Source organism: Equus przewalskii, chromosome 7 (genome assembly GCF_037783145.1).
Source record: "Equus przewalskii isolate Varuska chromosome 7, EquPr2, whole genome shotgun sequence".
NCBI lineage: Eukaryota > Metazoa > Chordata > Mammalia > Perissodactyla > Equidae > Equus > Equus przewalskii.
This window is the reverse complement of record NC_091837.1, coordinates 15,118,431-15,134,356: the sequence shown is the minus strand read 5'-3', so window position 1 is coordinate 15,134,356 and position 15,926 is coordinate 15,118,431. Positions and strand designations below refer to the sequence as shown.

General features: G+C 42.8%; 1 protein-coding gene across 6 annotated transcripts in view; it reads left to right on the top strand.

Moving 5' to 3' along the window:
• SIRT4 (sirtuin 4) overlaps window positions 1–13,972 on the top strand; it is a 29,975-nt gene extending 16,003 nt beyond the window's left edge. For 2 of the 6 annotated variants that reach the window (XM_070627100.1, XM_008507232.2), the window contains exons 2-5: window positions 7,428–7,925; window positions 10,436–10,730; window positions 10,857–11,069; window positions 13,285–13,972. In XM_070627100.1, the coding sequence (XP_070483201.1) occupies window positions 7,428–7,925; window positions 10,436–10,730; window positions 10,857–11,009 (946 nt within the window). In that variant the 3' untranslated portion in view covers window positions 11,010–11,069; window positions 13,285–13,972. Of the gene's footprint in view, window positions 1–2,697; window positions 3,071–7,427; window positions 7,926–10,435; window positions 10,731–10,856; window positions 11,070–13,284 lie in introns of those variants that run through there. The other 4 variants (XM_008507216.2, XM_008507223.2, XM_008507242.2 and 1 more) reach the window with 4 other exon arrangements.
• The last annotated feature ends 1,954 nt before the right edge of the window (window positions 13,973–15,926 follow it).

Genomic DNA, 15,926 nt, shown 5'->3' with positions numbered 1-15,926 from the left:
GCAACAATCACCACTATACCTCTCCAGAACTTTTTCATCATTCCAAACTGAAACTCTGTACCTATGAAACACTAACTCCCCCATTCCTCCCTCCTCTAGTCCCTGGCAACCCCTGTTCTGCTTTCTGTCTGTGAATTTGACTACTCTAAGTGCCTCATATAAGCAGAATCATACAATATTTGATCCTTTGTGTCTGGCTTATTTCATAGCATAATGTTTTTAAGGTCCACCCATGTTGTAGTACATATCAGAATTTCATTCCTTTTTATACCTAATATTCTATTCTGTGGAATTTTGTTATCCTTTTATCCTTCTATAGACACGCGTTCCTTCCTCCTTTTGGCTATTGTGAATAAGGCTTCTATGAACGTTGGCATCCAAACGTCAGTTTTGAGTCCTTGTTTTCAATTCTTTTGTGTATATACCTAGAAGTGGAATTTCTGGATCGCATGGTAATTCCATGTTTAATACAAAAGAGTTTTCTGTGGACTTCTTAATTCAGAGGAGAGAGGCTGAAAGAAAGAGGTTATTTCCGCAGAAATAGCCACAGTTCACGAAGTTTGAAGTAATTTTCACTTTCATTGCCTATTTTCCCTCAGCAAGTGGAAAGCTGTTAGAAAACTATATCTGGCCTTGTTTTCTCCCTGAACTATAGTCTCCAAAATACTTTTGGTTTTTGTTACTCATTAAGATGCAAATAGTAGGTCCGAGAAACTGACATTTTCCCCATTTTATTGTAAAAAATTTTGAGCATGAAACATTCAAAGTATCATTCAGTGAACATTCGTGTTGTCATCATCTGGATGCAAAAATGGCATTTTAAAGACCTGTTTGATGCTAATGTGTAGTTATTTATTTATTTGTTTGGTCACAGCCATAACTGCCAGGGTAGGCAAAACCAGCAGGAAAAAGGAAAAGACTAGCGAGCTGATTTAGGTTATTTTACTTTAATCCAATCAAGGAGTTAGTCATTAATGTCCGGTGTGGTGGAGTTGTGAGAAATAAAAGACTAGGGTTATCCAAAGAACATCTCAGCCCTTGAGAATGTCTTGATTGGATGGCTCATTACACTCTGTCAGTAGCTATCAAGGGAAATCGTGTGTTTCACCAGCTGTCTTGGATGCCTTCACCCTCCACAGACGCCTTTTCAATGCTATGAGAAAAATGGAAAACTCCACTAACTTCTCCCCAGAACATGAGACTCTCTGGGGCCCAAAAGCACAATAGTCCTGTATGTCCAGCCAATCCCTATTAATGTTAATGATGCTCATTCCACTTGGAGAACTAAAAAACTTACACGGGTTTGAAATGTTTCATAATAAAATTTGACCTGGGGGGGGGGGGGGAATGTCACCATTTTGGCATTTCCATAGGTTTTGATCAAACACCATGTGTGGAGAAAACGTTCTAGATTACAGCTTTTTGACTTGGCAAAAGTTTCTATTCTGTGCTTTGGTTCTTTCTTTCAGCTGATGTGGTCATGCTAACTAAGGCACATAAGGCCTTCATGTCAGGTGATCCTCCCCACCTAGTAAATCCTACAGCTAGTGACCTATCCCAGCTGTTGCTGGAGGTACTGCTGCCAAACTACTGGACTGATTTACCTTACCAATATTTACCTCGGTGCATACAATGAGAGAGCCGGGACTCGCACTCTGACTCCGGCCTCCGTACTACTCCCCTGAGCTTCAGTTCATCTTAAAATGGGGGAAGGGGATCCTTAGGTGGTTTTCAAGGTCCCCGCTGGCTGCCCTTTGATTATGTTCCAAGACACCCACAAATTGATATCTTATTTAGGCGATGCTATAGAGCAGCAGTTCTCATTGGAAACACATTAGAAACAACTGGAAAGTTTGTAAATCGACTTTGACGTCTAGGCGTCTCCCCACACAAATTAAATCGGAATCTCTGGGAGTGAAAGCCAAGCGTGGTGTTGGTTCATTTAATAAAAACACAAGATGACAGAGCTCGGCCGTGCCCGAGTGGTTAACTTCGTGCACTCCGCTTGGGCTGGGCAGGGTTTCACTGGTTCGGATCCTGGGCGTGGACATGGCACCACTCATCAGGCCACGCTGAGGTGGCGTCCCACATGCCACAACTAGAAGGACCCACAACTAAAAAATATATAATATACAACTATGTACTTGGGGGATCTGGGGAGAAAAAGCAGGAAAAAAAAGATTGGCAACAGTCCTTAGCTAGGGTGCCAATCTTTAAAAAAAAAAAACAAACACGAGATGAGAAATTGAGAAGCCAAGTGAGTAAACACATTAGTCCCTATATATTATATTTGGCTTTCATTGTTCACATTAATTGTAAAAACAATTTTTCATATATTTGTGAAATAATGTAGTCACAGCCCACTGCAAGGTGGGAACTTGATTCTGTCACGGCGAGTGGAAAGGACCATAAACATTGAAGTTGAGGATGAGTCAAATCTTGCATTATTAAAGCTTCCATCTTAAGGGAGAATGCATGCCTAAATTAGCGCTGTTCGGATGTACTGTTTTGCACTCAGGACGTTGGTGTCCAAGCTTTTAACCGCTTCTCTGAGACAACTTGCTGGCTTAGGTGAGAAAGGCACATCGCGAACCAGGGTTCAAGCCTCTGAACCTTAGAGGAGAGGCGGACAGGGGGCGCTACTGGACAATCTGAGTCCCTCAAGAGGATTGTGGGACTTGTAGTTTTTTCTGCATCACTTTAGCTTCATGAACTACATTTCCCAGAATGCAAATAGGGCCGGTCAGTCCCACTGTCGGGGCGTACGGTGTCCTTTAAGCTGTGAAAGTGTGAAAGGTAAGTGTGTTCTGTGCGGGCTGCAGGTTTCTACAAGTTGTGGATTTCTTGTAAGAGATTCCATTTCTCCTTTTTTCCCTTTGGTGGGACCTGAGAGAGAGCAGCTGTTCCAGTAGAGCGTGTTTTCAGCGGGGTTTCTCGAGCCCTGTGGTCTCAAGAATCGGGACTATGTATTTGTTTAGCTGTTCACGTGTTGCTGCGGAATGTCAAGGAGAAATTGGGGTCCTGAACCCAGATCTGGAGAGCAGAGCATAAAATAATGTTTACATACGGGGTACGTGTCACTAGAGAATTTCTGCGTTACATCAAATATGTCAAAGCCTTGTTTTTACAACTAGAAAAGCTGACCCGCGGGGGTAGAATGTCTTGTCTGGTCTCAATACTCTTTGCTGTGTGCAAGTATCAGAGTTTGCAATTGAGGGTAAGCTAAAAGAATATGGGGAAAACGAAAGAATAAAATGTGTGCATGTGCTTAATTACATTAATAAAATCAAAAGCCTGAAAAGTCTGAGTAACCACTTCATCAACACCCGGCATGCTAGAAGTCATATGTGATTCTCTTAGGTTATGAAGAAATAAGATCATTCTAATTTATAAAATAGAAGTAGGTTTATGGAGCACACAGTCCCCAAGGGATGGTATTCACTAAAAATATAAATGTATTCCTCTTGTAGAGACATATTTAGATGTAATCATAGATAGAATGACAATGGACTATTAAGGGATTTAAAAGATTTGGGGCTAAGCCGTTAACCTTTTGAAGTTTATAAGGAATTCAGTTCTGACCAGCCATGTATTTCTGGGAGAGACAGAATAGGCCTTAAGTTAGGCTAGAATCCTGCTTTACCAATTTTTGCTTTACCTTCCTTCTTTTTTAAAATAGACTTTATTTTTTAGAGCCCCCCTTTTTTTTAAGATTAGCCCTGAGCTAACGTCCGCCGCCACTTCTCCTCTTTTGCTGAGGAAGACTGGCCCTGAGCTAACATCGTGCCCATCTTCCTCTACTTTATATGTGGGATGCATGCCACAGCATGACTTGACAAGCAATGCGTAGATCCACACCTGGGATCCGAACAGGCGAACCTGGGCCGTGTGAACTTACCCGCTGTGCCAACTGGCGAGCCCTCTTTTTTTTTTTTAAATAAACCAAAATACATAGTTTCCCTTGGATGCAGAAAGGCTTGGCAGATTCACCAGCCATTTTCAGTTATTTCCATCTGATGGCCACTGGCATAGTAGAGCCGTAGCTGTGGGTTCTTAAGAGGTTAGGAAGACAAGATGGCTTGGGCTGTTATGAAATAGTCCAGTATGGAGACAAGATTTTAATATGCGGAAGGTATTAGAAATTGTTGACCAAAACAAATTGTTAAAAAGGTAATAAAAAGGTAGGCTTGTTGTTCAGGTTGGACTTCATAGGACCCAGGAGGGGGTTCTGGAATCAGTTTGTACCAGTGAGGATCAATTGTTAAATATTCAGGAATTTGCTAGTCATTTGTTAAACCATTGGTGGCCTGAAATTGGCCATTATGGGATATTTTTCTTTTTTGAGGGGGAGGGTATAAGGGAAGCCAGTTTACCAGCATACCTCTGGCAAGGGTCAGTTGTCTCTAAAGCCTGGAGCCCCAGTGTTCAATACATCCTTGAATTATCAGATCCTGAGCTGGCTCACCCTTCCAAATTTTACAACAGACTGGATTACAAAATAAGATTATAAATACACTCTAGGTGTGTGTAGGGGGCAGGGGGCTGTACCTTTCCAGTGAAAGATATTCTTGTTTATTTGGGGGCCATCCTTCAAGGTACTGAAGTCATTCATTCGTTATCAATAGGTTGTTGAGATAAACATGAAATCTGCCGCTGGAAGTAGTATGGTCTGCTGGGGTAGTTTTCTTAGATTATATAAAAACCCATACTCCAATACATTTTTCTTTTTTTTTTTTTTTTTTTGAGGAAGATCAGCCCTAAGATAACATCTGCTGCCAATCCTCCTCTTTTTTGCTGAGGAAGCCTGGCCCTGAGCTAACATCCGTGCCCATCTTCCTCTACTTTCTATGTGGGATGCCTGCCACAGCATGGCTTGCCAAGCGGTGCCATGTCAGCACCCGGGATCCGAACTGGTGAATCCCGGGCCACCGAGAAGCGGAACGTGCAAACTTAACCGCTGCACCATCGGGCCGGCCCCTTCCAATACATTTTTCTAATACCTAGATATTCTCTTTCAGAAGACAGTATTGTATGCAATGCCAACAAATTCCTACTCCCCAGCCATTTCTCAATATCATGCTGTTGGCTCTCCTCACCCTTCTCATAAAACATTTTAGTGTACAGGTTTACTGATTATTAGATACCTTTTGGGTTGGCAGCTTTCAGATATAAGTTGGATGAGTCTTGAAAGCTCATCAGTAACCTGCTCCCAAATCCCATTTAGGGTGGACTTTTTTGGGGCAACGCCACCCAAGATTTCCTTTATTAGTGATTTCTTGCCTAGAAGTTAGTTAGGGTTTGTCTATATATTTTTAGGCCAACCCTAGCCCTTGTTTATCACTGTAGTGTTGATAATCATGTGCCCTTGCTTTCATTTTTGTCTAGATCAAGGGCAACGTGAAAGAGGCAGACTTTAAAATTACCAGCCCTAATTCACTTTGTGCATTTAATTTCATGTACGTTTTCTCCAAAAAACGATATGACTGTTGATATAGTCCAGATGTTGGAGTTTTGTCTACCTTTAAAGTAAAACATTCCACATTTTAGCTTCTCTTCAAACTTCTCCATTCTTTTTTTCTTCTCACTTTTCTGATCATATCTCTTAAACTTTTAAAATATTCAAAAGATATAAGCATTTTCCTTCATCTCATGGCTTTTAGCATTCCTGCACTTCCACTGTCCTGGATGCACTAGGACATCTTCAATCCAGACATTCCTCTAAGGAATTATTATTTTTTTTTAATTTTATTGCAGAGATAGAATAATATAATGAACCGCCATTCATGAACCCATCACCCAGCTTCAACAATTCACAATTCATGGCTAATCTTGCTTCACTTATATACTCCTATCTACCCCCCCTTAATATTTTGAAACAAATCCTCCCAGATATATCATTTCGTCCAAATATTTCAGTATGTAACTCTATAGGATGAGGACTTTTTAAAAAATCATAATACCATTTGTCATATATTAAAAAGTTAACACTAATTTTTTAATATCAAACATCTGGTTAATGTTAAATTTTCCAGTTGTCTTATGTCATATTTTTAAAGTGTATTTGAATCAGGATCCAAATAGGGCCCACAGTATTATAATTGGCTGGTATGTCTTTAAATCTCTTTTAATCTATAATTCCCGCCTCGTATCTCTCTGTCTTTATCTCTCACAGTTTATTTGTTGAAGAAACCGATTTGTCTGTCCTGTAGTTTCCCATAGTCTGACTTTGCTGATTGACAAATGGTATCATCTAACACATTGCTTTGGCCTCTGTATTTCCTATAAATTGTTAATTAGCTCTAGTGACTTGATCAGAGTCAAGTTCAGTTTTTTTTCCTAGACCACATTTTGGATGGTGGTGTGCTGTTCCATCAAGAGTCTCATAATTCTGGTTCTCTCTCTTTTTGTAATGTTAGCAGCTGTTGATATTCAGTGCCTAGATCCTACTATTGTTTTTCGGCTATAAAATTAATGAAGTTCTGATACATTCTCCCTTCCTCCAGCCCCTGGCAACTACCGGCCTGCTTTCTGTCTCTATAGATTTGCGTGTTCTGGACATTTAAGTGGAATCATATGATATATGTCATTTGGTGACTGGCTTCTTACATCTAGCATAATGTTTTCAATGTTAATCCATACTGTAGCATATATCAGAACTTCATTCCTTTTTATAACTGAATAATATTCCATTGTGTGGATAGACCACATTTTGTTTATCCACTTATTAGGTGATGGTTACCTTTGGGTTTTTTTGGTTTTTTTTTTTTAAAGATTTTATTTTTCCTTTTTCTCCCTAAAGCCCCCTGGTACATAGTTGCATATTTTTAGTTGTGGGTCCTTCTAGCTGTGGCATGTGGGATGCCACCTCAGCATGGCCTGATGAGTGGTGCTATGTCCACGCCCAGGATCCGAACCGGCAAAACCCTGGGCCACCGAGGCAGAGTGTGCAAACTTAACCACTTGGCCACGGGGCCGGCCCCTTACCTTTGTTTTTAAAAACCAGTTTCTAAAAAAGAAACCCAAAAATATCAAACTGATAGATAAAGAGAACAGATTGGTGGTTACCAGAGGCAGGGGGTGAGGGTGGGTGAAATGGGTGAAGGGGGTCGAAAGGTGTAAAATTCCAGTTATGGAATAAGTCATGGGGATGTAATGTACAGCATGGTGACTATAGTTAATAACACTGTATTGCATATTTGAAAGTTACTAAGAGAAGAAATCTTCAAAGTCCTCATCACAAGGAAAAAAATTTTTCTCTAACTATGTATGGTGACAGATGTTGACTAGACTTATTGTGGTGATCATGTCATAATATATATAATATCAAAATCATTATGTTGTACACCTGAAACTAACATAATGCTACATGTCAATTATACCTCAACAAACAAGCAAAAGTTTCTCACATGAGGTTTCTTTCTCTCTAGAATGAGGATGAGCTTTGGGTTGACTTTCAGGACAGCAAAAGGCCACTGGCTGGTGAACCTCAGCCGGCAGTGCTCACATGGATCCACTGGGTTATTTGTGCCACCAAGTCCTCCTCTGGACCCTGAGAAAGTCAAAGAGCTACAGCGCTTCATCACCCTTTCCAAAAGACTCCTAGTGATGACCGGGGCAGGAATCTCCACTGAGTCGGGGATCCCAGACTACAGGTCAGAAAAGGTGGGACTTTATGCCCGCACTGACCGGAGGCCCATCCAGCATGGGGATTTTATACGGAGTGCTCCAATCCGCCAGAGGTATTGGGCAAGAAACTTTGTGGGCTGGCCCCAGTTCTCCTCCCACCAACCTAACCCTGCACACTTGGCTTTGAGCAACTGGGAGAGACTCGGCAAGCTGTACTGGTTGGTGACCCAAAATGTGGATGCCTTGCACACCAAGGCAGGGAGTCAGCGCCTGACAGAACTCCATGGATGCATGCACAGGTGCAGGAAGGCCTAAATAGTTTGAACACAGAAACGTAGGCTTCCGTAAGAATGGGGACTTTGGCTGTCTTGATCACTGTCGTCTTCATTAGACCTTGAGAAAAGGATCTGGGAGCAAGTGGTTCATTTTGGAGTTGATCCCAGCAAACTCAGTGAGGGAGTGGGGAAGTGAAACAGGGAAGGGAGGAAAGCCAAGAAAAGGGTAGGTTAATGAATGGTTACTGCTTTGGGCAGCTGGGGCTTAATTTTGTGAGGGACCCCCCCCAGACTGTCCGGAGCATGTTTCAGAATTGTCTCACTGAAAGTCGAGGAAGATGGGGTGTTTATCCACCGTCTCCCTTCCCTCATTGGCTGAGGGTCACTCTTGGGGAATTAACTCCCTAACACTGACTCTGCTCCTCTTGAGAAGCCTTCCTTGTTCAGAGAACACCGTAGGCAAGAGAGATGCAGAAAGTTGCTTATAGGACCACTGTGTGCAGTGGCTCTAGGGTATCCTGAGGGGACTATGAGCAGAGCACCAGCAGCACATGCTACACACTGCTGGGTCTCAGGGGCCTTGACACACAACACAGTGTAGCCTGGCATATAGTCAGAACCCAATAAACATTGATGGAATGAACACATGTAGCCCTGGCAATAACTTGTAGCTAATTGCAGACCATTTCCTTATCTTTAAGCCCCAGAGATCCTCCGCTGAGAACTAAAATCAGTCTGCCAACTGTAAAATGTTTATTGGGTGCCTGCAACATGTGGTGTGTACTGGTGTGCTACTTGTTGGTGTGGAGGGGTTAAAGCCAAAATATAAAACATGGTCTACTTTATGTGTGAGAACTTTGCAATCTGTTTAGGGGGAGACCCAAAAACAACAGGTTTAATGACAAACAGCTCTATACATGATTGTTAAGTTGTATAATCCTTGATAGACAAGCTTTACAAGTTCAGAGAAACAGATTTAGTAAAGATTGGAGTAATAAGGAAAGCTTTTATGGGTAAGGTGGGGCTTGAGACTGGCTCAGGTTTGACCAGGCAAAGAGCAGGAAAGAAGGCTTTCTCTGTGAAAGGAATTTCTAGAGCCCAGAGGAATCTGGCTTGGCCTCTGTAGAGACTAGTATGAAATCAGATTGTCTGGGTCAGATTGTCTGGGAAGGCTAGACCCAAATCATGGATGCATTTGAAAATTATGCAGTGCAATCTGGAACTATTGTGAGAGACCAAAGGGGACCATTAGTGGTTTCTGAGCAAGAAAACAGCATGATAAAAATAGCATTTGAGGAAGGCTAAACAGGATTAGAGAGAGTGGCTCAGGGAGGTCAGCCTGAAGGACCTAGATTAAGGCGGTATCAGGACAAAGAGAGACCTAATGATGGCCATGGGTCCATTAAAAAGTTATTTTTTCATGATGAAAATTTCAACCATCCACAAAAGTAAAGAGAATAGTATAATGAGCTCCCATATACCATCACTTAGATTATCAACGAGTTTTATCTTGTCTACTTTATCCCTTCTCTCCCTGTCTCTTCTTAAATATTTTAAGACAAATCCAAGACTTAATGTCATTTCACAGGGGGCCTTGTAAGTAAAAAAGTCAGCATAATCTGATGGCTGACTAGAAAAAGAGTAAAAGGAGAAGAATGAGTAACTAGTTTTTTCCAAGGGTTTCAGCGCAAGTAACTGGAGAAATGATGGTGATGGCGAAATTGGGGAGGTGAGGTTGAAGACAGAAGGGAAGCTTGACAGGACAGCCAAGAAGACTTGGAATTGGACTAGAGTTTGGGAGAGAACAGGAGAGGAGTCTTAGATAGAGGAAGAAACCATTAGCACACAGGTGTTCGGCAGTGAAAACGGAGAGTCCCCAGGGTGAGGACCGTAGGAAGAAAACAGCCTGGAGGATTGAAGAGCAGAGGAGGAGCCAACTAAAGCACCTTTCCTTCCTTCAACAGCTATTTAGTGAGTGCCCACAGCGTGCAGGCACTGACCTAGGTGGTGGGCCTAGAGCAGTGATCAAAGGACTCTAAGTTCTTGCCCTCACGGAGCTCACGTTCCGCTGGTTAGAGAGGTGAGAAGAGAATCAGAAGATATTGTGTCATAGACACCAAGGGGGGAATGTGTCTTAAAGAGAGGGTGGTGACCGACACTGACTATTCCAGCAGATGAGGAGAGCAGAGGATGGAGGGAAAAACACTGGTTTTGGCACTAAAGAAATCATTTGCTAAAGCATTTGCAGTTTTGTTAAGGATAAAAATGAGCCAGCAGAAAGTTGAGCAGGGAGTGTGTAGTAAGGAAACAGATGTACATCACTTGTTCTAGAAGGTTGGCAGTGGAAGGAAGGTGAGAAACAAACGATGGTAGCCAAAGAAGTCATGAAAAGGTATTCCCAAAATGGAGAAAAACTGGGTGTTAGAAAAAGAAAGCAATGATGTAGGGGCTGAAAATGGTCGAGGATGAAATATCTTCGGCAGCTTCGTGCCTCCCAGGACAGATGGTTCAGTCGGCCTCCTCTTTGGTTTCAGGGTCCTCTGCTTGCATTGTGGTGAACAGACTCCCCGCGGGGTGCTGCAGGAGCGGTTCGAGGTCCTGAACCCCACCTGGAGTGCCGAGGCCCACGGCCTGGCTCCCGATGGCGATGTCTTTCTCACAGAGGAGGAGGTCCAGAACTTTCAGGTCCCGTCCTGTGCTCGATGTGGAGGCCCCCTGAAACCAGATGTCGTTTTCTTCGGGGACACAGTGAGCGCTGACAAGGTTGACTTTGTACACAGGCGTGTCAAGGAAGCCGACTCCCTCTTGGTTGTGGGATCGTCCTTGCAGGTGTCTGACTTGGTTGCAGGGGGTAACTGTCCCTTTTGGGGGATAGGGAGCCCTGGAGAGGCTCCCCTCCTGGTTTCTCTCTTTATGCATCTAGAAAGCTCTTACCTGGCTCTTCTCCTGGTACAGGTGTACTCTGGTTACAAGTTTATCCTCACTGCCTGGGAGAAGAAGCTACCCATTGCAATACTGAACATTGGGCCCACACGGTCGGATGGCTTGGCATGTCTAAAACTGGATTCTCGTTGTGGAGAGTTGCTGCCTTTAATAGACCCACACTGACCACAGCCTGATGTTCCTGCGCCGGAAACTGGAATTTCCACTTGAATCCTGCTGCTAAAGGTAAATGCCTTCTCAGATATCAGATGCCAGTTTCCAGTCAACTGAGAGCACTGACAAAATACAGAAGGTTCTAGGCTGCTTAATGTGTGGCCATTCTTAATTAAAACCAATTTTTTAATGTGCATTAAGCTATAGTGTTTGAAAGACTATGATTTTCAAATTCTAAGCACATGGCTATTTAAGACAATGTTCCAAAATCTCCTGTTTTTTTTAAAAAAACAGCTTTATGAGATATAATTCATATATCAGAAAGTTCACCCTTTAAAAGTAGACAATTAACATTTTTTTTTTCCCTCTTCTCCCCAAAGTCCCCAGTACATAGTTGTATATTTTAGTTGTAGGTCTTTCTAGTTCTGCTCTGGAGTCGCTGCCTCAGCATGGCTTGATGAGCAGTGCCAGGTCCATGCCCAGGATCCAAACCGGTGAAACTCCAGGCCACTGAAGCGGAGCACGTGAACCCAACCACTCAGCCACAGGGCCAACCCCATAATTAACTTTTTTTTTTGAGGAAGATTAGCCCTGAGCTAACTGCTGCCAGTCCTCCTCTTTTTGCTGAGGAAGCCTGGCCCTGAGCTAGCATCTGTGCCCATGTTCCTCTGCTTTCTATGTGGGACGCCTGCCACAGCATGGCTTGCCAAGCAGTGCCATGTCCACACCCAGGATCCGAACTAGCGAACCCCGGGCTGCCGAAGTGAAATGTGCAAACTTAACCACTGTGCCACCGGGCTGGCCCCTACAATTAACTTTTAATACACTCATGAAGTTGTACGTTAATCACCACTGTCTAATTCCAGAACATTGTCATAATCCCAGAAAGCAACCCTGTACTCATTAGCAGTCTCTCCTCACCACCACCACAGTTGCCCCCAGTCCCTGACAACAGCTAATCTTTCAGTTTCTGCCTATTTTAGACATCCCGTACAATCTGTGGGCTTTTGTCTCTGGCTTTTCCACTTAGCATGTTTTCAGTGTCATCCACATTGTAGCATGTGTCAGTACTTTCTATCTATTTTAACCTATGAGTACAGCCACTTAAAAAAATAACAGCTTTACTGAGAGATAAATCACATACCATCCAGTTCACTCATTTAATGTGTACAATTCAATAGCTTTTAGTATATTCTCAGAGGAGTACAACCACTTTTTTTTTTAATAGACCTTAATTTTTAGACTAGTTTTTTTAGGTTCACAGCAAAATTGAGCAGAAAGTGCCAAGTTCCCATACACCTCCTGCCCCTGTACACTCAGAGTATTCATCATTCTGCTCAAGGACATCTTGGTTGCTTCCAAGTTTTGGGAAACTATGAATAAAGCTGCTCTAAACATCCACGTGCAGGTTTTTGTGTGGACATAAGTTTTTAACTCATTTGGGTAAATACCAAAGGAGCAAGATTGCTGGATTGCATGGTAAGAGTATGTTTAGTTTTGTAAGAAGCTGCCAAACTGCCTTCCAAAGTGACTGTCCCACCAGCAATGAATGAGAGTTCTTGTACAACCACTTTTTAAAAACTGTTGTAATTGAAGTATATTATACATACAGCCAAGTGCACATATCATAAGTGGACAGCTTGATGAAGATGCAGAGCATTTAGATCGAGGAACAGAACATTACTATACCCAACAAGTCCCCTTGGCACAAACATTTTTTAATATACTTTTAATCTAGCTCCTTTCTTTCCTTTCTTTTGCTGAGGAAGATTCACCCTAAGCTAACATCCTCTTTTTGCTTGAGGAAGATTTGCCTGGAGCTAACATCCTCTATTTTGTATATGGGTCACCACCTCAGCATGGCCACACAAGTGGTGTAGGTCCAGACCTGGGAACTGAACTCAGGCTGCCAAAGTGGAGCACGCCGAACTTAACCACTAGGCCACAGGGCCAGCCCCTAGTTTCTTATTACTGGAATAATACATATTTATTGTACAAACTTTAGAACATGCAGTTAAGTAAAAAGAATAGAATACAAATTGCCCATAATCCCACCCCCAAGATAACCAAAGTTCAACATTCCGGTATAACTAAATCTGTTTTCAATTGAATCAAGCTGTGCATAATGCTTTACTATGTCCTGTTTTCACATAATAATATATAGTGGCCATCTTTACATGTCCTAAATGCTATGGTTTTCTGAAAGGTAGGCCGATGTTCAAAATCATTTCCCCTACCTCACTTTCTACTTATTTTGGCATTAACTTGTTTCATTTTTTTTTTCCAGATCCCTAAGAATTCATCCCTTCTTCCTCGAACTAATGGAAGCTCACTGAGGGCAGCCTGTGGAGGGCAGCAAACCAACATCTCTCTGCCAGCCTGTCTCTGAACTGGGCCGGTTTCAGAGCCAAGCAGTTAAGTTCTTCAGGCTGATGAGATTTGCCCCTGAAGAAAGACTTTTTCAGAGCAGCAGCTTCTCTTGATAGGAAAACTGCTTTCTCTTCCTTTTTATCTCCCCAGGTAGAAGAAATGGCCTGGTTAATATGTAGGCCAGAATGGTCTTTGGAGTGCTAATGTAGGGATTTCACTAATGTAGGGTGTGAGGGGAGAAGGAAATGACTTAATTTATAATCTCAAATGCTTAAATGTTTTTAACTGAAGCATTCTGATACATTTTTTTTTTTGAAAAGATGAGCAATGGTATGAATGAATTTTTTTTAACCAAGGAATAAAGGAATCTTTTTTTTTTTTCCTTTTTCTCCCCAAAGCCCCCCGGTACATAGTTGTGTATTCTTCGTTGTGGGTTCTTCTAGTTGTGGCATGTGGGACGCTGCCTCAGCGTGGTCTGATGAGCAGTGCCATGTCCGCGCCCAGGATTCGAACCAACGAAACACTGGGCCGCCTGCAGCGGAGCGCGCGAACTTAACCACTCAGCCACGGGGCCAACCCCTAATAAAGGAATCTTTTTAACAGCATACTAGGTATGCGGGCTGTACATTTCTATTCTTTTTTTAATCAGGTGAAAGAGAATGGGGCTTAGTAACATGGTTCTCTAAGGATTTCTGCTTGATTTCAGCCGCCAGAACAAGACACCTGCCTTGAACCCAGCCTGTAGAGAGGAAACAGTGAATTCCCAAGTGGGCTCTTAAATTGTTTTTGGCGAGGAAAGCAGCAAGACTTGTTTGATTACTGCCTTAGCCAGAAAGAATCATTGTACCAGGCTAAAGCTTTCTGCACAGTCTCAGCAAAAAGTGAAGCGGCTGAAAGAATCACAACTATTCCGGATAGTCTTTTGTCTAAAATTAGGGCAAGCAATACACGTTCATCCTGCACCCGCCTAGAAAGCAAAGTCCCGTTAACTGGGATAATCTAAGCTCTTGAAAACATAAAGAGTGCTTTTCACCTGCACAACTGTAGGTTTGCTCATAGTCATTAATTCTGCAGAGGTTGTTGTAAATCTCAGTCCAGCTTTTTTGTAGGTGAGGATCCTAAGGTGCTTTGAATCAGATTTGCTCAGTTACCCAAAGTCAATGCCAATAATTGTATTCAAATCTGGGTCTTTGAATGTCAAGCCATTCTCACCCACAAATCTCAGAAATGGTTACTGACAGTCACTGTATTAAGGTCCCAGGGCTACAAAGAAACAACCTCTTGCCCTGGAGTGTCTCACCGAGGATGAGCTATTTCCTCACCCTTATTCTCTGCCAGAAAATGTCGGAGTCATGCATGGAATGACAGAATGAGAGAAAATTTAGTCCATCCCCCTTCATTTAATCTTTGAGGAAACTAAGCTCCAGGCTTACCTAAGGCCATGGTATGTGGTTTCCAAGCCGGGACTAGATCCCAAGTAGACTTCCCTCCTAGTTCTTTTCTTTTTAAACAACAATGCTTCTCTTTTGTTTGAAGGCTATGGTTAGAAAGAAGTCAGCCAGAAGTAGAAGTAGAAGCCAGCAGTACACCTGGCCAAGGAGACCAGAGATGGTTAAAATGTGGGCAGCGGAGAGCAGGTTAGGTTGCCAGGGAGAGAAGGCAGGCTCTGTCATCACCTTGATGCTGGCATGATTCATGAAACCAAGTCTTGAAGACCTTAACAATGCTCATTTTGTTCATATTTCCTCCTGAGATGGAATTCTTTCCAAAAAATTTGTCTCAAGAGGAACTTGGTATTTCTTGAAGGTGATGCTTCTCATGGTGCCTTCCTTGACATCTTTTGCCTTCTGCTCAATGGCAGTTCCTAACCCACTGTAAGTGCCCTCGGTTGGACTAACAAACATCTGCTAGTAGGTGCTATCAGTTTGTCACCACCCAGGTTGCATACTTATAATTGCATAACCTAGTTTAGCCATGACTTTCGGTCATGTCCTTTCTCATTGCTGCTGCGGTTCTGCTCTGCTATCACAGTTTCGTAAGTAGAAGTCACAAAGGCAAACAACTACATAACACTCGAAACCTCTTTCGCACTAACTCCTACTTTTTTTTTCTTTTTGAGGAAGATTAGCCCTGAGCTAACTGCTGCCAATCCTCCTCTTTTCTCTGAGGAAGTCTGGCCTTGAGCCAACATCCATGCCCATCTTCCTCTACTTTATATGTGGGACGCCTACCACAGCATGGTGTGCCAAGTGGCACCATGTCCATACCCGGGATCCGAACCAGCGAACCCCGGGCCGCTGAGAAGCAGAACGTGCGCACTTACCGCTGCGTCACCGGGCTGGCCCTAACTCCTACTTCTTTTTATGTTGTTGTAAACTGAGTATCCTTCTCTCACCTCTCCCTTAAATAACAGCATTTCTTGAGCACACTATATCCCAAGCACTATGCAAAGCATTTACGACACGTTAGTTCACTTATTAAGAGTTAACTCCACAAGAGATCTTGGACATGCACAGGGGTCGGTCTTCAGTGAATGCTGGGACTTTTCCTGAGAGGACC